Source organism: Rhinolophus ferrumequinum, chromosome 21 (genome assembly GCF_004115265.2).
Source record: "Rhinolophus ferrumequinum isolate MPI-CBG mRhiFer1 chromosome 21, mRhiFer1_v1.p, whole genome shotgun sequence".
Taxonomy (NCBI): Eukaryota; Metazoa; Chordata; class Mammalia; order Chiroptera; family Rhinolophidae; genus Rhinolophus; species Rhinolophus ferrumequinum.
Genome location: NC_046304.1, coordinates 23,252,098 through 23,272,392, shown reverse-complemented (window position 1 = coordinate 23,272,392; position 20,295 = coordinate 23,252,098). Strand labels below are relative to the sequence as shown.

Here is a 20,295-nt window from a genome sequence, read left to right as displayed (position 1 = left end):
CCACCGTTTCCAGAATTGTTATAAGTTATTAAACACGTGTGAGTCTGACCGTCCGCAGCTCTCGAGTCTCGTCTCGCTCTCTGACACTGTGCTGGTGCAGGAAGGTGTAGCCTCAAACGTTCTCCCACTCGAGGGGGAGGGGATGAGGGGAGGGAGCCGGGGTAAAAATCTTCCTCTCTTGAGGCTCAGGCAACCAACATCGCCCCAGACAGCCCATCTTTCCTTGAAGCGACCGGTGCTTCAGCACCACGGACAGGGACAAGGGCCCCACTACACGGGTTTCTTCCATACTTCAAGCTTCGTTCTGGGGCTTGGGAACTGAGATCAGAGTCAAGACGGATGGTGGAGAGTGTTCACACACCTACACCCATGAAGTTATGGCAGAGAGGCCACAGAGGTTCAGCAGCAAGTGGGACACAGACACAGAAGCAGAAACCGGGACTGAGTCTAGCTATGAAAGTTTTCCTGGGAGAGTGGCAGATGTTACGTATGCGTCCCCTCTGGATGGTTTCCATCAGTGGGAAGGTTCAGGGGTAGGTGAAGAGATGAGTCCCAAACTCTTCCCCTTAGTTCCCCTGGTTTCCGGGACTCGGGGCCACCTCATCACCCTCACCCTCCTTGCCTGGCAGAGCTCAGCAGGCAGGCCCTGTAGGGAGCCCCTTCCCGTCCACCATCAGGAACTGAGCCGACACACTGGTACAGAAACGAGGGAAAACACTCCCTGATTTTTAATCTGACTTCCGATCACAGCGCAGTGGGTGTCACACACACTTCCAGACCCTGTGGTGGGAAACCCTGGGTGGGAGGGGAGGCAGGGAGAAGGACAGAGACTCAGAATGGGGATGGAGAAAATAAAAATCAAAGACCTGGGGTGAAATGGAGGGGATGAGGGGGGCCAGCCAGGCAATACATTCCAATGGCTCCCACAGGGGCAGCCAGAGGCCTGGGCCCCCCACCCCCTCCCCAGGTGTCTCAGAGCTGGGGCAGGCTGTGATGGGGCAGGTGAGATGCTGCCATCCGTTATCCAGTCCCCCTGGTGAATGGGGTGGGGGGCAGAATGCAGAGGATGAAGGAGGCAGGCCCTGTTCCTTACCCTCCCAGCCACTTCAAGGTGTGGGGAAGGGGAGCCACCTCCTCTGTTTCAGAGGGAGGCTCAGAGAGGGCAGGTCACTTGCCCGAAGTCACGCAGCACATCAGGAATAACCCAGGAATACTGGACTGCTCTAGGTCGGGCAGTCACTGTGGGGCTGCGCTGCTCTGGTGGATGAAAGGGGAATCAGCTGGGGAATTCACAGATTCCCTCTCACTCGATTTGTGCGATAGACTCCCCACTCACAACCCCTCCCCCAGACTCCTCTCCATCACCGCTCTGGGCTACCTGATTTCCTTGTCTATACAACGCAGCTCAGCTCCGTGGAGGCTGGGTTAGTCTATCTTCTGCTCTTCTAACAAGGGACCTTGCTATCAGACCAGGGCTCCTCTCCATCACCGCTCTGGGCTACACGTCCTCAAGGAGGACGTGGCCAGGGGGCAGGAGACATGCACCATTTATCTCGCCTTCCAAGTCCCCCAGGAATCCCTTAGGCCGCTCCTGGCATCTTCATTATTTTTGTTATTTCTAAATCAGTACACAACTGACAGTGATCAACTCCCGTAATGAGAGGTAGAAACCCGGCCAAGCAGCCGGAGAAAATGGGGTGGAGTGAGTCAGGGCAAAGGGCAACTGGTGTTGAGACGAGGGGGCATACATTGATCCTGGGGGCCTCCAGGTAGGGGTGGGGATGCGGGCATATCTCCCCTAAGTACAGGGGTCCCCACAATTATTTATCTGGCTCTACCCCTCCCCCAGATTCATCAGGGTAATCTGAGACTCAAGCAGGCAGAGTCTGGGGCATCAGATTGGAGTGGAATGGGGAGAGAGTCTTCACTGGCACAACCTCACCCCCCAAACCCCACTCGGGAAACACTGCCCACCACAGCTCTCCCAAACCGACATCCCCCAATCTGCAGACCATCCAACGCAGGACGCAATAGAGGGCTGCAACCTGGCTTCATGGAAAGAAATCTATCCTTTGGGAGACTCCCTCTCCACTGTCAAGAAAAAAAGTTTTAACCCAGGGGGTGATCCGGCTTAGGGGTCAGGAAGGGGGTGAGGGGCACCCGGCAGGGACGGACCATCAAGTTAAGGCTGGAAGGTAGGTTGTTGTGTCTCTGGGGGCTGCTGGACAGGGAGGTCTCCCTGGAGCGGGGAGAGCTCAGCCTTTTCCCCCTGACTGGGACCTCAACCCTCAGACCCGACTTGGGGTCCTTGGACCACCCGCATCGCTGTCCTGGGCCGGTGGTGCTGACGGTCAGAAGGCCGGCCTCACAAGGAAGCTGCCTGTGTCTCCGACAAGGGGATGGACGAAACGAGAGCCCTGTGAATGGAGCTGGGGGCGGGGAGGGGCACCGGAGGGTGGATGAAACAGTAAGGGACCAACAGACGCTCGGGCAGATGGATGGTCCCGGGAAAGGAAGACGCGGTGCGGCAACGACACTCGCTCTGGAGAACACGGGTGGGGCCCAGCCGAGGCAGCACCTCCCCACCCCCACCCTCCATTTCCCGCGCTCACCCCCAATCCCAAAAGGCTGTGCACCCCTTGGGGCCGGGCCAGGTACTGCACTAACGACAGCACTAAAGGTGGCCATCCCAGGAAGACAGATGCGGGAGGGGGGGGGGTCTGGGCATTTACCGGGAGGCTCCCCCTCCCCGTCTGCCTCTCACCGGGAAGTGTGTGGCTGTGGGGGCGCTTCGGGCCCAGACCCCCGGAGTTCTATTCCTGCGGCTCCTGGCTCCAGCTCCGCAGTCCCGTGGGGAAGCCGCGCGGGCCACCCGGGCTGCAGCCCGCCGGCGCCCCCGGGGCGGGGCGGGTCACATGATGGCGCAGCGGTTCCGGCGCAGCGCGCCCTGGAAGCGCAGGGCGGCGTGCACGTGCTTGCAGCGGGCGCAGCCGACGCTCTTGAGCAGCTCGCTGAAGAGCAGCAGGATGTGCCAGTTGTACTTGGCCGAGCACTCCACGTAACCGCACTTCCAGGTCTTGCGCACCAGGTGTGACACGTTCCAGCGCGGGATCACGCGTCCACGCTGCAGGTCCCGTTTATTGCCCACGATGATGATGGGCGTCTCTGAAGTGCCGATCACCCTGCGAGGGCGAGGTGGGAATCTCAGAACTCCGCCCGCCTCACAACGCCTGGACTTCAGTGAGGGCAGGTTGCACCTGGTCAGTGATAGTACTACCTACCATGCACCTGTTTGGGTGCAGCGCTAAACTCCGGAAGTGCATTCTATTCTCTAATCGGTACAACTGATCCAAAAGGTGGGTCCTATTGTTATCCCCATTTTACGAATGAGGAAACTGAGGCTGACACGGTCACTGGCCGGAAGTTACGCAGCTGAATAGCTCTAGCAGCCTTGTTCTCGGAGCCCCTGCTGTTTACGACTGCACTAGATTAACCACCCACGGGAAGGGTCCCAGTGAGTTAACAGAAATGGAGACGGCAAGATGTCGTGTGTGCGTGTTTGAGTGTACATGTGGGACCCAGAGGGTACTTCACCTTCATCCCCCCACTGCACCTTTTTCACTAGCTAGCACTGGGGCATCCACCGAGATGGCAATGGACTGTATCCCAGGCTCTCACCTCGTCTCTAGGATCTGCTGGCGGATGGTCTTGACGTACTCAAAGCTGTCAAAGCAGCAGATGTCGTAGACCAGGATGTAGGCGTGGACGCTCCGGAGTCCCCTGCAGCAGGCGTCTGCCCACTCCTGCCAAGGTCAGAGCAGCCATGAGGACTCCCCCAGCCACCTCCAGCCACATATTGACAGCACTCTCACCTGCCGCTGCAACCCAAGCCTTCCACACCCACCCAGGCCCAGGTGGCCAGGTCCCGGGCAGGTCACTGTCTAACCTCCAGAGCCATGCAACGTCCTGTGCCCTTCTGGAGATGAGATCGTCCTTGTCCCATTTTGTTCCCCAATCCATCCATCCTATTCTTCTTTGTTCAAGTACATTTATTAAGTGCCTCTAAGAGCCCAACCCTGAGGTAGCTGTGGGACCTGTTGAAATCTTCTCTATCTTCCAAGGCTCAGCTCAAATGCTTCCTCCTCCAAGAAGCCTTCCTGCAAGCAGAGGACTACTCTGTTCATCTCCTGTGATAATACCTTGGTCAGAGCTGTTTCCATTCCCGCTCCGCACTTCTGCTGTGAACTCCTGAGAGGGCCAGAGCCAGGCCTTCCTCATTTTTACATACCCTTCCCTCCGCTCCCCTCAGCACCTTGCAGTGTTGGCTCTTAGCCGGCTCCTTAACCCCACTACCTAACCTGGTGAGCTCTTCATGGTCTGAACCCCACCAGGCCCATGCTGGCATCACAGCAACTCCTGTGGGTAATGCTGCCCTCAGATTGCTCCCTGATGTGCCCCTTCTGTATGTTCCATTCTGCCCTCAGGGTTGAGCAGGAGAAGGCCTAAGGAGAAAAAGTGTGATACTGGATGCAAAATGGGGACTGACACAGAGCAGGGCCCCAGGGCAGCTCCAGGGAGATGGAACTTCCTGAATGCTTGTGGCAAATTCTCAGGGTGGGGCTGTAGCTCAAGATGAATAGATCCCTAGAAAGGCTCAGTGCACTAAAGGTTTCTTAAGAATTAATTAGCTAATTAACTTGCCAGCAGATGGTAACTGCAAGAGCATTTGAAGGCAGCCGGTGTGCAGAAAGAAGGGGGTCCCGGAGGCTGGGGGAGGCAGAGACCTTCAAGGACAAGGGGCACCAGGGTTTCTCCTTTCAGGGGCCGGGCAAAAGATGCGAAGGAGGTACAGGCATGTCTCCTGTGCCAGCTTGTGAGCTGAGCTGGGGCAGGGACCAGGCATGAAGGAGGACTGCAGCTGACTCTTCACCTCAGAGAAGCAAAAAAAGGGAAAAGACTTTGGTGGCAGTGGTAGAGAGTTAAGTCTGACTCCCCAAAAGCACTTCCCAACTCAAAGGCTTAGAAGCCGCTGCAGTGGATTTCCCCAGGGAGATGATGTGGCATCTTTTCTTTGTGCTGAGTTTTACCTTTGGTGCAGGGGAAGATGCTGAGGACAAATCTAGAACTGTAGAAAACCATTAACCGGCTTCTCCCAACAGGGAAGACTGCATTTTGCTGGACTTCCAGGAGCTTGGACCCACATGTATTTGCAGGTGCTCCCCCATCCCACAAGGAGTAAAGATCAGTGGGAAGTGGGAGGGATGGGGAAACAGACAGAGAAGCTCCCACCCTTTTCCAGCTCTCTGCTGGGGAGAGGGAACAGCTGCCAGCCTTCGAGGGTGACAGCCTCACCTCTCAGGTAACATGCTGCCTCTACGAGGGGGCCTTTAGGCTGCCTCCCACCCACGCCTCTCTGGGGGCTCCTAAAAGGGAGAGGAAGAAGGCTCCTGATTGGCTGGCTTGTCCCTTTGCTCCTGGTTGAAGGGAGGAAGCAAAGCAGCTCAGCTTTCCTTCCAGCTTGTTCTATACAGGGTTCCAAACTGTAAAAGACCATCTTGGGGCTGAGTCAAGACAGAGAAGGAACAATTGAAAACTGAGTCCAGTTCCAAGGACACAAGAGCTGAGGGAGGTTCAGTCTCCTGGGTCTCAACCATGAATTTGCTGCTCATTCCTTTGGTGGGTTGTATATGCCCTCTAACCTCAGAGGAGAGGGGGCTGTGGAAGGAACAACTGGAGCTCAGAGCCAGGAAACCCCACTCTCCCGGGCTGGATTTCATCTGGAATTGGGGAAGAATGTATTTTTAATTTTAGATGGTGGCCATTGAGATTCTTGGGTTTTATATTTGATCTTGGAGGCTTCTCAGTACTTCCCTGCTCAAAGTTCCTTACCTGTGCTCCATGAGTGAAGTCTTGGACATCCTGGAGAGTCCAAAACTCCAGGTCAATCAGGAAGAAAAAGACCAAACAATCCAATAGAAAGATAGGCAAAGGGCATTAACAGTTGTCAGAGAAAGAAATACAAAGGTCCTTAAACATATGAAAAGATGCTCTCAACCTCACTCATAATCACAGGTGCAAATAAAAACTCCACTGAGACGATCATATGTCATCTATCAGATTGTCCAAAACCCTAAAGTCTGACGACACACTGATGGCCAGACTGTGAGGAAACAAGCACTCAGGTACGCTGCTCACAGGAGCACAAAATCTGCCGCCTCATAGAAGGGGAGGGGACCCTGACACCTTCCAAACTCTAGCTGCATTTCCCCTTTGATCTAAGCAATGCCATTTCCAGAAATCCATCCCATACATATGCCTCCCTATGTAGCAACAAAAAAAGCAGCTATGTACAAGACTACTCCTTGTGGCATTATGTGAAACAGCAAGATTGGAATCATCGCACTTGTCCAGCAAGAGGAGACTTCATAGTACATCTCTCCAGTGGAATACCGCGTGGTCGTGGAAAAAGAAGGAAGACGACAACTAGATACTGACATGGAAAGAGCTCCAGGTTGTAAGGCTAAGTCAAAATACCAAGGTGAGAACTGTTTATTTTATGTTTTTAATGTTAGACAGGGAGTGGAATAGGAATACATTTTCTTATTTGTGTAAAGAAACACTGGATGTGGAAGTCAGCATTAACAAACAATGAGACTGGCTATAGAGGGTGGGGCGAGAATCAGGGCGGGACTGACATTTCGCTAGGTATACCTTTTTACCAAGTTTGGACTTTTGAATTGTGTCTTACCTATGCCAAAATTGAAATTACATTAAAATAAAAAAATAAATACACAACAAAATTGAAAAATACACAAAGCTCAAAGGGCCGGATTGGAGCAAGATCTGTTTATCCATTCAGGCTACTGTTAAGGTCTCCTTTGGAGGAGAACTAGAAGACCCTGACCCCAGGCCCATTGCCCTGACTTCGCTGTTTCCAAGGGGTGGATGCGTGCTGACTCCTCGCACGTGGGATGGCAGAAACTAGTGTCTGTGAGGTTAGGCCAAGGCCCCTCTGCCCGGGTTTGCCGAGACAAGGCTGAGCCTGAGCCCCTCGCCAGCCCTCAGCCCTTGCCTGAGATTGCTGTATTTGCACAATTACAACTGGCCAAGCTGTGGCCCCTGCATTCCCGTCTCCACCACTGTGCCTATCCTTCTGGGCAAAACCTCTGCACACTCTGGTGAGAGGCTGCCTTTGGTGAGCAAATGTGTCAGAGAGCTCAGCTTCCCCCTGCACCCACCTCCTCTCAAGCCAGCGCTGGAGAGAGGCAAGGAGGACCTGGTCCATGCAGACTTGGGGAAGGAGGCTGCAAGCCAGGGCGCTGGCAGCACCTGAATCCAGTGCCTGCAGGAAGGGTGCCCCATGGGCCAGTTCTGAGAGGAGAGCGTCACTTAAGAGAAAAGGTCCCTGGGCTAGAAACCTGTCTCTGAGGACCTTTCCCAGGTCCTGGCCTTTTCTCCTGCTGTCCCTTTGACAGACCATTCTACACCAGTACCCACCACAAGGCCTGGCACACATTAAACGCTTATCAAGTATTTGTTGAATAAACCAGTGTGCAAATGAAGAGATTCCTGGTCTGGCTCTAAGCAGGGTGGCCCATGGTGCAGCGCAGAGCTCACAGAAGCCAGTGGTGGAGGCCTGGCACCAGGCCCAGAGCCCGGATCAGGTTGAAGTCCAGCCTCCCTCCTACCCCCCCATGTCCCCACCACCCCACTGCCCCTGCGGGCCCTCCTACCTGCAGCGTGTTGACAGGGAAGGCGCTGATGGGCGGGAAGTCGAGGATCTGGAGGTCGTGCACGTGGCCGTTCATGACGACAGCGGGCAGGTAGAGGCGGCGGGTGGTGGTGGGCACGCAGACCTCGCTGAACTCGTTGTACAGGAACTGGCGCACGATGGCACTCTTGCCTACGCCTCGCGCCCCCAGCACGGCCACCCGGTAGGTGGAGACCATGCCTCCCGCCCCACGCCGCCACCGCGTCCTCACCGCTGCCTGGGGCTCCCCCGGGCTGCATATTCCAGGGGCTGGGGGCTCAGCCACCGTCAGGACCAACCATTGCTGCCCCTGCTTGCTCTGGGTCTTCTGCGGCCTCCACCTGGACTGTGGGACAAGAGGTGGCCTTGGTGGGCCGGCTTTTCCCTGGGCGTGTCCTGCACTTTTCCACCTCGTCAGGGCCTTTGCTGAAGCCGTTACTGGCCCTCGGAATGCCTGTCCTTGCCCCGAACCCCTGTCTCATCTATCGAAAACCTCTCCATCTTTCCTCCTCCATTTTTCCTGCAGATGTGGAAAGAGCAGAGGGAATCAGTCTTTCCTGATTTGCATTATGACCTGACTTTTGGCCGACTGAGGCAGGCTGCAGAGCAGAGTGGAAAGAGCACTTAGAGTCCTGCCTCCCCGCAGAGCTCTGGACAGGTCAGTGACGGGGTGAGTCTAGGCCAGCGTGTCTCAGTGGAGGCCCTCCCGGCATTTTGTGGAGAGAGATTCTTCACTGAGCAGGACATTTTACGTTCCCGGCTGCCAGGACATAGCTGCCAGCAGCAACAGCCACCAGTCACCATGATGACCCAAAATGTCCCCCCCTATTTCCAAATGCCCCCCCTGAGAATTCCTGGACTAGATGACCACCTGGCTCTGGAGGGCAACACTTGTTGAACACTTGCTCTGTTAGTGTACCCACAAGGTTATCTTCAGTGAATACAGTATCCCCAAGGGATAGGACAGGTATTCCTACTTTAGAGAGAAGGCTCAGAAGAAGTAAGAAGGAGACCCAAAGTCACACAGCTGGGAAGGGCAGCTACTCCTTTCTACAATGTCACGGTACTGCCACCTTCCAAGTTTAGTGATTTTAGCTGGTGAATGCACACAGCCAAGGTCTGTGTCTGATTCTCTGGCAAACCCCGGGTTCAGTTGGCCTGGCACACAGCAGGTGTGCTAGCAGCCAGGAAAGCGCTGCTACAGGGTTGGACCTTGCTATGGATTCATGAACTCCTTGCTTGTTCAGGTTCTGTGACTTTAGAGCTTGGGTATAAACCCCAGCTCTGATGTGTCCTAGCTGTGGGCCACCCGCCCAGTTGGAGCTGTGCTCTGCACATCTGTCAAAGTGGGATCAATAGCCTCTCCGCTGAAATAATCTACACACATCTCTTACCTAGGTGACTTCTCCTTCTGTAGGGGAGGGTGCCCAGGGAGGCTGGTACATGCCCGAGACCTCCTGTCTGGGGACTATTTCCAGGAAGGGTGACACCAGTGTCTGCTAAATGGGTCCAGGGCAGATGCGTCTGCTGGATTCTGATGAGCCGTGCTTTTCAACCTGTGTGCGTGTTTTCTGCATGTTCTGTCCACATATGCACAGTTCACAGCTGAATGTCCCTCAGTCTGTCCTGGTTCAGAGGACCCAATCCACCACGTATGTGTACAGACAGCATAGTAAGTAAATCAAGGGCAGGATTTGGAGTAAGACCCACCAGCGTTGGATTCCCAGTTCTGCCCCTCACCTCACATGTGACTTGAGGCAAGAAACTTCAGAGGGAGTGGTAAAGCCCACACCTTCACAGGTGTGCAGGTAAAGCCCAGTGCCTGGCACAGAGCAGGTATTCAATAGAGTAGCCACTGTTATGTGCAGGGGTCCTTCCTTCATCTAAGGTTTTCCACGTTCTCAGTGGGACCACTTAGCAGTCCTGGGATGGGTCACTATCCACTGTTACTTGCATACATGTTGAGTGTGTGAATGTGTCTGAGTGTGTGTGTGTGTGTGTGTGTGTGTGTGTGTGTGTCTTCTCCCCATTTTATTGACGGTAAAAACAAAAACCGAAAAACAGAGACTTAATGAAACCACACAGGCAGTTGAGCTGTCAACTAAGATGAGGACCCAGATCTCCGAGCCCCATGCATTGTCTCCTCATCAACAGGTTCTTATCTACTTATTCGGGCTCCAAATTGGGGAAGTACCATTCCCTCCTCCCCATAAGCCCCTCCGTGCCCTCAGCCCCTCAGGTATCCCTGGACACTGTCAGCTTGGCAGAGAGCCTCAGCTGGGTTAATTACATAACCAGCACAAGCAGGTGGGGAGGGGGCATCCTAGGGGAGGAAGAGAGGTCAAGGAATGCAACCTGACTCTCTGGGTGTGGCAACTTAGAGGTGTCTAGGATGTACGCTACCCAAATATCCTCCTGGACACCACACTCCCTGCCCAGAAACCAGTCCTTTCTGGGGAATAACAGGGAAATAAAAGCGGGGCACAGTGCTGAAGCCAGGGCGCGGCCCAACAGAGGCCCCTAAGCTGGGGCCGGCCTCCCGGAACTCACCAGGCCCCAGCGTGGCCGTCCCCGACACACAGGTGACTGATGCCCCCTTCCTCTTCCCAGGCAGGGGTCCTGGGTCTACGTGTCTATTAATTCGACATCCCAGGTTGGGTGAGGGTGAAAAGGGGCTACCCGGAGAAGCAGGGCCCAGCCCCTGAGCGCTCCCTCTCCAAGGCCTGCGCTCTGCAGTGAGTCTGCAGACAGCGCCCGGCAAGAGACTGGGGGTCACACACAGGGGCCAAAGCCTGCTTCTTGTCCGCTCCCCTCGGCCTGGACACCTGAGTCCCTGCCCCAGACTAAGGGCTGTGCCTTTCGGTCCCGTGGGCCGAAATACACGTTTGCCCGCTGTTTGTCCCCACCACGTTCATGTGGCAGTGGGTGGGTGGGGGCGTCGATAGATGCTGGGCTCCCCATGACCTGATTGGTAGGAGTCTGGGGGGGAGATGCCGGAGCTCAGCCTGCTCTCCGCCTCCAGCACCTTGCAGGCAACCCCCACTCCAACCCAGCTCCAGCTCTCACGTGGCCGCCCCCGAGCCGCTTCCCCCGCCGGCCCGCCGGCCCCCTCCTCCCTCCTCACCGTTGCCTGTCGCCCCGGCCGTTCCCCCACTTCACCTCCCCGGGCTCGGCGCAGCCCCCGGCCGACCCAGCCTGGCCCCTGCCCCGCCCGCGTCTCCCTCCTCACGCCGCTTACCCTGGGCCGTCCAAGCTGTCCCCAGCCCTGGCTGACCGGTCGGCGGGGCCGCGCTCCCCCCGGGCTCCGGCGCTGCCCCCCGGCTCCCCGGCCCGGGGGGAGAGAGGCGGGGACGCCCCCGGCTGCCCAGTGGGGGCGGGCTCAGAGGCGGGAGCGGGGGACTGGTACCGCGCCGAGGGGGTAGGCACTTGCAGCCCCTGCTCGCCCTCCGGAGCGCGCCGCCCGCCGGCGCTGGAAGGAGGGAGGGGGAGGGAGTGCGGGGCGGGGCGGGGCGGGGCGGGGCGAGGGGTGTGTGTGAGTGTGTGTGTGTGTGTGTGTGTGTGTGTGTGTGTGTGTGAGTGTGTGCGCCCGGCTGGCATTCCGCTGGGTCCCTGAGCCTGACATATTCACTTGGGGGGCCCTTGAGGAGTTCTTTAATCCTTAGCCTAGGTCTTCACCTGCGTCCCGACTCTCCCTGCGATATTTTTAGCTCTAAACTGGAGGGATCAGAGAAAGGGAACAGAGAGGCCCTAATGCCTTTTCCTTCACTCCAGACCCGGCTAGCTCAGAATAAAGCTGACCTCTGGCCAATGAATGACCTCCACAGCCCTAAAACTACTGCTCCCCTCTCCTCTCCAGACTGGGAGATACCAGGGTTTGAGAACTACCCATGTATTTATCCTAAAACAATTGTTATCAGTGTCATTCATCATCAATAGCTAACATTTATTGAGCATGTACTATGTGCCAGACAACATGCTTGGAGCTTTGCCTGCATCCTCATAATTCTATCAGGTAGACTCTGTTCTTCCCCTTTTACAGATGGGATAGCTGAGGCTGAGAAAGGTTCAGTAACTTGTCTTACTGAAGTGCAAGGTATGGAACAGGAAGATTGGGAGTCCCTAGCTGGGCAGCTGCTGACCAGCTTGGCATGGCGCTCGGAGTCCAAAGGGGAGATCAGAAATAGACACTTATTGCTAAAACAAGCTATATGTCAAGTCAAGGTTCTGGGGGAAGGCAGAGGGAGTGGACCAACTAGTTAGCAGTCAGTGGATGCAACTTTCAAGGATGGAGTCTTGAACGAAGTGGACTTGAGGTGGCAAGGTGGGGGGTGTGATGGAAGAGGAGGGCTTGTAGATGAGAGAAGTTGGGCGCGATTACAGAGTCTTGAAAGTGAGTCCAGGAACCAGACAGGTGCCCAGGGGGCAGGAAGCTCGGTGAGTGAGAGGAGACCAAGTCGTTGGTTGGGGTGAGGTCACAAAAGCCTTGGTTCCTGGGTAAAGAGTTTGGCTGAGCCCTGTGCTGGATGGGAAGGCATGAAAGGGTTTTGAAGTGGGGCAGCAACCGACTCAGAGTTACATTTTCAATGCCTGGCGGGCAGGGAGGAGGAGGGAAAAGCTCTGAAAGACCTGTTTTTACCCAAGACCCAGCATCTCCCACTGTGACTTTCTAGACTTCCTATTACTTGTGGGTTCCTGTTTCCTCACAGAAGCCAGCATTCTTCCTCCCTTTGGGCTCTGCATTTTGGGCACCTTCCCATGCTCCCCGTGCCTCTCCTGTCCAGACAGAAAGCATAGATAGTAGTTATGAGCCAAGACTCAGAATCAGACACATCTGGATTTAAATCTTGGCCCTACCACTTCCTGTGGAACTAAAGGCAAGTAATTTGAACTCTGGGAACTCTACTGCCTTATTTGTAAAATGGAGAAATGAGCCCCACAGCATGTGTATAGACAGTCTTGAATGCAGTGCCTGGCAGGTAGCAGTTTCAATGTGTGGCCATTATTTTTTCTTTTCTAGAAACACACAGCCATTCATAGAAGAGCTTGACCACCACCTTGGGAAAGTTTCCATGTATTGTGGGTGGGCTCCCAGGGGGTTAGGTTAGGGTGGGAGTATGAGGAGAAAGGTCAGGACATCAGCTAGAAGCAAATCCAGGGCTGAGAAGGATACGCTTCCTCTTAGAGTGAAACTTTTGGGGGGAGAAAAAGCAGATTTACTGTGGGATCATGATGGCTCACCGAGCGCCTCCTAACTTGATCAAATTGTCCAGGGCAATATCTAGCCCCACATAGTATCTGAAAATCTTTCATCCTTACCTTGTCCAAGGGCCCCAGGCTTTATGTCTTCTCCCCTCCATGCCCTTCCATCTGGTTCTATTTCCAGCCCAAGGTGGAGCAGAAATAAGAAACTGTGAGGTGCTGACACTCATACCTCGGATTCAGGCCTCTCAGAAGCTTCTCTACTTAGCTGTACTACAGGAACACAAAGCCACAGGTAAATTATGGGGCCCCAAACGGGACACCCGTGGTAGGTCATTCACAGCATTATTTTTATATGAAAAACAGCCATGGTATTAACATAAAATGCAAAGTTTGCCTGAATTTAAGATTTGGTTAAGTCATTTTGGTTTTCTAGAGTTACTTTGGGCTAAGAATGCACACCCAGGGGCCTGTCCATTCTCCTGTATCATTAGGATTACCTTGGTGAAAGTCTGAGAGGCCCTGTCCTTGGGTCTGTCTGACCTTGACCCGCAAGTGGCTCTGGTTTAGGGGAGGACACAGGACAGCTGCGGTGCAAGCTCAGGCTCCAGGGGAGCAGAAGTGTATGCCCACCTGCAGCATCTGCGGTCCAGACGTGGAGTGGGGCAGAAAGGACAAAGACCCGAACCTGTCTGCCCGGCCCCTGCTCCATCCTAGCTGAGGACCACACTGGCTTTCAGAGGCTGTTAGCCCAGGATCCTGAAGCATCTGAGCGTAAGTGGACAGTGAGTGAAACGAGGGAGGGAAAGCCAGAGGCTGGATTTGAACACCATCTCCTACATAGTGGGAGAACAGTGCGTCGAGTTCTCTCAGTGCCAGTGTTGGGGCAATCCTTATTTTAAAAGGTTATTTCTGGAAATTAAGTCTCTTCTGGGTCTAACCAGCCCTCAAATTAGTCTTCCTCTTGTTGGCAGCACCAAGGATGGTAGGCCAAAAGCTAAATGAGAGACTGCAAGTTTGGAGCCAACTCGGAAACTTTTCGAGAAACACCCTTGTTGTCAATAACAGGGCTGGGGGCTGGTTGGGATTCTAGGATTAGTGTTCAGGAGATAGAAATGGGTAACAACGGGGGAGGTGTGATCCTTCCCAAGTGCCACACCAGGTATTAAAATAAACAGGCTTTTTTGCCTCCTGGAGCTGGGGGTGGCAGGGGAAAGAAATCTGAGTCCCATCAAAATCAGAAAAAGCATCGGTTCATGAGATGAAAGTAGGAAGGTCCAAGCCTGAGAGTCCTCAACTGTTTTCTGGCCTCAGAAACAGTGTACCTAAGATCTCAGTATTTCCTACTTGCCATTCTGGGGGCCGAGAAGGAGCGTGGTCTCAGGTGGCAGTTTGGGGCCAGTGTGCCCTCTTTTGGAGAATGAACATACTGCGATCTTGGGGGCTTAAGCAAGGTTGGCCATTGGCCTTGTGGCCAAGTTCAGGGGGAGGGGGGAACCTTTAGGGGAATGAAGCGGAAGCTGTAGTGGAGTGGTTAAGGACACAGGGAGTCAGAAGACGTGGCTCTGCCACATCTCTCCTGAAAAATGGGAATAATGCTCAATCCACAGGACGGGCAGGTATCATGGGCACAGAAGGGCTTTACTTTCTCAACTGCCACAAACACATAAGCATCACTGTTGACGAGGAAGGAGATGAACAGGTGTGTCTCTCTCTCTCCGGCAGTGATTCTCAACCCCCACTGAACATTAGAAACACATAGGCAATTTTTTAAAATGCAGATTCCCCCAGGTCCCACCCCAGTCTGGCTGAGCAGAATCAGGAGGCATATTAATGTACACCCAAGAGTTGAGAGCCTCTACCCTAGGATTCTCTTGGCCCAAACTGACACGCTTAACTGGCGAACCTGATTTGATCTCAGTAAGGCCTCTTCCTCTTCATGTCTTGGACCCTGAACCTCAACAAGGACCACCTTGAGCCCACTCTCCCCCAAGTGTCATCCCCATTACACCTTGGTCTAACTGCAGCCCAGCAATACGGACACACCCAAAAAGCTCCTTGCTGCCAAAGGCAGTTTGTTCACGGTGTTTGGATCCAGGTAATAAAAGCAGTTATGGTTCTGAGCACCTAAGTGCTGAGCGCTGGGCTGACCTAGACTCACTCGATTGGCGGAGAGGTCCAGGGCCTAGTCTGAGGACCTCCTAGGGTTGGATCCCTCAGCCTCTTTCCTCCACTCCAGGCTGTGGGCGACTTCAGAGGCTGTCAGCTCATCAGAACCTGTGGGCGGAGCCTCTATTTTGACAACACCTGGGTCACGTTTGACACAAATGCAGGTGACGACTTGAACTCCTTGGGAAGCTTGCTTTCAAGCAGCATTAATTCTATTCACATGGGAATATGCAGGCTGAGTCCAGGTCTGAAAGCCTTTTATAAATTGAGAGGTGACATGTCCTGAGTTAACAGGAAACCGATGAGAAGCTCTGTGGTACTCCTTCTGCCCGTGGGACCACCATCCGCCAGGGAAGGGGCCGAGCACTCCCTGCTGGAGGCCAGATGCCTGTGGTGGCGGTGGTATGGGGCTTGGTTAACAGGAGTCTCAGACCTGTGTGGGATTCTTCCTCATGCCAATTTTAATTCCATGTGTCTAAATCCCTGGAAGGGCTAGGGCAGCCAAAAGGAAAGTTCTGACAGCGTGGTTATCAATGCACCATTTTTCCCCTGGCCAGGGGTGTTTTGTCCGACTGTCAGTTCCGAAAACAAAGTACATACACTACAAACTTTTGTGTAAATGAGTTTATTGAGGAAGACACAAGGTCAAGCTTCCCCCAACCCCCACCATCCCCAAGAACAGATCCCAACAACAGAAGAATGATAGGCATTCTGAGGGCAACATTTACCCCTTCTCCCCCTCCCCATTTCTCTCCGAGTCCCAAGCTTCACAACACAGACACACTGAACAGGGTCGGGCGAGGACAGACACTCAGGGAATCTCTGGCCAGCAAGAGTTCTGGGTGTGTGTGTGCGCTTCCGTTGCCCTCTGTATGACACCAGCTGACGTTACAAAGACATACTGAGGCAGAGGGGAACGCAGGGCAATCTCCATTCTGTTTCCCCTGTTTGGCCAACCGTGAAATGGGCCAGAAGGGAAGCTGTGGTGGAGGCAACAGGTTCTGTTTCTTCAGGAGAGGTCCTTTTCTGAGGAGCAGAATCCCTCCCTAAGTGCTGGGGCGCAACGGGAGGCAGCCTCTCCAGAGCCCAGGGTTCTCGGATTGGCTCAAGCAGGTCAGCTGGGAATGGCTGCTCTTACCTACCACTGTTGGGAGGCTGAGCAAAGCCTAGTTTCAGGGGTGGAGAGACATATCCTGATATAAAATTGTTTCTGTCGGCTTATCTTGACACACACCCCTCCTTCTGGAACTAGTTTGCTTTCAGATGAGAACATTGTATTTGCAGTGTGAACCTTCACTGCTTGTATCCAACTGACTCTATGATAATTTCCCAATCAGGGAACTTTATTAACCCACTTTTCCACCCCACACACCACCAACCTATCTACCTCCCACACATACTCTCCACATGCCTGAGGGGTGGTGAGTGCAGGACATAGTTCCTTTCTCCCACCCCAGTAATTCTTCTCTAGGAGATTCTCAAGGTTTAAGAAACTGCTTTAGGGGACCCACTCCCCCAGGCTTTGCAAATGGTATGAATCAGAGTCATTTCAGACATGGCAGGACTGGGGGGCAGTTTCTGCTCATTTTCTACATTTCCTGCTCTTGGACTCACTGCAGGTCTGAGTCCAACATAAGGCCTCTGGACCCCAGAGGACCTCTGATTTGAGGAGGGGCAGCTGAGAACCAGTCTTGGTCATGGACCCTGAATACCGGGTGGCAGGCAACACAAGTGCCCACAGATGAAAGGGTGTAGACACTGCTAAACAGGTTGATGTTTTGGGCATGAAGCATTCGTTGCCAAATCATACCCAATGTGCTGAGGGAGGGGATTTCACATCTCCCAGTCTTCTAAGAGATGACAAGAACGGCTTGCTCCTCTGAAAGGACCCCAATTTTCATGGAGCCTAAGTCACAGGAGTACAGAGCAGATCAGAGAGCTGAAGGGATTAGGGAATCTGAGACACCTCGAAGCTCACTTCATCTCTGCACCTACCCCGGTGGCCTCAAGAACTATGGCTCCAGGACCATATGGGAAACATTAGCTACTCCTTTATTCTGGCATCTGGATTTTCCTTCTAGTGACTGAAAAGATACTCTGCTGCCACCTGATGCCAATGAATGGAGTGCCAAAGTCAGTATGGAGTATGAGAAAAAAGCCACAAAGAAGTAGGCACAGAAAAGGCAAGAGAAAGGCAGTGAGGAAAAAAATACTAGTGAGACACAACTGTAGTGAGAACAACGCTGATGGGGATTTAGGACACACAGTCCCCCAACTCTGCTACTAAACAGCTAACAGGCCTTAGGTAAAAATGTTCTTTTTGCCTTTTTCCTTTTTAGAAAAACAGGGTTGCATAAGTTATCACTTAAAGTCTGTTTCAACTCTAAAACTGATTTTAGATCTGAATTGGACCCGAGAGTTGAATGAAATACAGGGTAGGGGTGGGGGAAGGGCATTTTGATTCCTGTTCCCCATCTCTACTCAAATTTCTTAATAATGTTAATGGGTCAGATCCGGGGAAAGTAGTAAGTGCTGATTTCTCTCAGCCTTGGTGCTGCCAGGCCCTGTTCCTGCATCCGAAACAGCATTCAAGGAAGCTCACCATTCCCAACTGCAGAGCAATCAAATGAGGTAATATGGGGCAGGGAAACTCACAAGGAAAAGGAATTGGGAGAAAAAAAGTGAAAACCCCAATGGCTAAGACAGCGTTGCCACAGATAAGAAAACCCCTAACAGGATGGGCAAGTAACTGTGTCTCTTCCTCCAGGACTGTGCAATTAATGATGGGCAGTTGTTTGAACATTTTCTAGCAGTTACACTGTTCCCTCAATTTCTCCTATGTACAAAAATATAAAACAATAAAGTGCAGTTTACGTTTTTCAGTGACACTTTTCCTTGCTTTAATATTTTTTGTCTTTTTCTGCTTTTGAAATGAGCTCTCAATTACAAAATATCAAACTACACTCAAAAATGCCAGCCACTGGCAAGTATGGAGAAGCCTACACATAAGGACAGACAGCAGCAGCAGGTGGCAAGAGGTGGGAAGTGATTGAAGCAGTGGTTACAAATGTTCACAGGACGCTAAAACTATCCAACAGGTTGTGCCCTAATGTTAGCACAGGTTACACTAGTCTCTACTGTGGTGGGCGGCCTCAGTATATTTAGGTTCAGATTCTACATGGCAACACAACTTCTTCCAGTTAAGAGTTCTTGGCTTGCACCGATCACAGGGTGGCCAGCGGGCACCAGCACAGTCTATTAGTTTTTCAAAATGCTGTCGTAGACCTGATAGATGTACTGAGAGACTTCAGGAGCTCTACACTTCAGCGACAGCTGTTGGGAGAGAAAGGAAAACAAAGATTAGCAGGGAGATTGGCTAAACTCGGAAGGTATCCAAGGACTCAGTTCAAGAAAATCTTTTTCCGATACGGTGGGAAAGGAGCTTCGATCACTGACGAGCCAAAGAGATCTTGTTAGTAGGTACTGTGGGTTTTAGAATTTCAATTTAATCAATGTCAAGTTGTGCTGTGTTTCCACTTACATTCCATGTGGGTCTATAAGATTAGGAAATAATCCATACTAAAAACATCAAAGTCTCTGACCGTCGGGGAACAGCTGTTCCAACGCTTTGCTAAGAGTCATAGGGATTATTCCCCCAAACGAAGATGGAAGGGCTAAACCCTTGCCTTGTGGTGGTCATTTCAGCTGTCTACCTGTTTCTCAGTGTGACAAGGATGGTTATCTCTGTTCCAATTCAGGAGGATGTACAATCAACTAAAATAAAAGTGTGAACTAGTCAAGTCCAAGGTACTAGTCCTTTCCCTATTATATTGAGGAAAGCATACCTGGTCATGGAGGGAAAATAAGAATTATCACAAGAAGACATCTACTTACTATAACCAGACAGCAATTCATGCCAACAGTTTCATCTTTAATTTTCTGCCTCTAGACAGACAAATCACATACTTCTGATACCTCTCTACTTCTCTACCACGGCCTCTTCTTCTAGTCTAATAATCACCAAATTCAAATTATAGAGATTCCAATGTTGAACGCTGAGATTTTCACTTCGTAGGTCAACAAGCACAAAAGATTTGGACTCCTTATTAGATTAGGCAAAATACTACTACTAATATACTAAAAATACAACAGTGGAAGCATTCAAGTTGCATTTAGAACCAGATAATTTCATATGTGCTTTTTGTATTACCAACACCATCGCTGTTATTTATTAAGGTAGATCAACAAAAGTTGTCTTTAACAATATATCACCATGAGATTTTAGATTTCACCTCTTTATTCTCTGATTAGAGACTCTTGATGAGTTAACATAGTACAACAGGCCAGAATATTTTTGGCAAAAATGTGAAGAAGATATTGGTCAACCCTGAATTTCTTGAAAAAACTCACATCCTTAAAACCTGAAATTTTAAAAATGCAAAAAACAGGAAAACATCAACAGAGGCTCTTTTTATTTACAGCTTCAAGGGTAGGTCTCTAAAGCATTTCCAAAAGTGCTGCTTGGCATTAATCAGGAAGACAATTCTGATAAATGTAAACAACAACAACTAATTTAAGAATATAACTATGCATAGAAAACAGATCCCTACCTGGTCAAAGGTACAGTGACAGGCATTTCCCTGACTTTTCAACTCCCTATAGAGGCAGTTCTGTATCACCTCCTCCACAGCCTCCACTGCCAGTGTTGTGGGAAATTCTCGTGGGACAATACATGCGTTCAGAAAAGGAGGAGAAGAAGCTAAACATAGCAAGAACAGCCTAAAGGAGGTAATTCCCAGACTACAAAAGGGTAGTTCCTCTCTCCCAAAATACTGTCCAGTATTTTTTCACATCTTTGTAACAAAACTTGAAGTTCTCCCAGTTGGAGGTTCATTTTTTTTGTTCGTAACTGGTAAGGAAATGCTGCCTTTCTCAACAAAAGACTGAACTGCAGAGGGGAGCCTGGGGGTGCGGTGGGGGGGCAGTTTGGACTGACCAAGCTTGGACCCTGACAGTTTCAGCTGCCCTTTGGAGGAGGGAGAAGAGGAAGAAGAATGAATCTCTCCCCTCAACCCCTCTGTGAACTCTTACATCACGCCCCCCCGCCACACAACTCCCAAGCTATCCCAGCCTTTAACGAAGGGTCAGGCTTAGACTTCAATCCACTCCTTGCTTTC

At 52.2% G+C, this 20,295-nt stretch overlaps 2 protein-coding genes across 5 annotated transcripts in view; both read right to left on the bottom strand.

Moving 5' to 3' along the window:
• Nucleotides 1-705: 705 nt before the first annotated feature.
• Nucleotides 706-11,232, bottom strand: RASL10B (RAS like family 10 member B). Its single transcript, XM_033091603.1, has 4 exons — nucleotides 10,989-11,232; nucleotides 7,734-8,096; nucleotides 3,679-3,803; nucleotides 706-3,182 (listed from the first exon to the last, which is right to left on the bottom strand). The coding sequence occupies exons 2-4, from the start codon at nucleotides 7,947-7,949 to the stop codon at nucleotides 2,912-2,914; spliced, it is 612 nt and encodes a 203-aa protein (XP_032947494.1). The 5' UTR covers nucleotides 7,950-8,096; nucleotides 10,989-11,232; the 3' UTR covers nucleotides 706-2,911.
• Nucleotides 11,233-17,993: 6,761 nt separating this feature from the next.
• AP2B1 (adaptor related protein complex 2 subunit beta 1) overlaps nucleotides 17,994-20,295 on the bottom strand; it is a 101,520-nt gene continuing 99,218 nt past the window's right edge. For all 4 annotated transcript variants that reach the window (XM_033089387.1, XM_033089391.1, XM_033089389.1 and 1 more), the window contains one exon: nucleotides 17,994-18,451. In XM_033089387.1, the coding sequence (XP_032945278.1) occupies nucleotides 18,377-18,451 (75 nt within the window). In that variant the 3' untranslated portion in view covers nucleotides 17,994-18,376. The remainder of the gene's footprint in view (nucleotides 18,452-20,295) is intronic.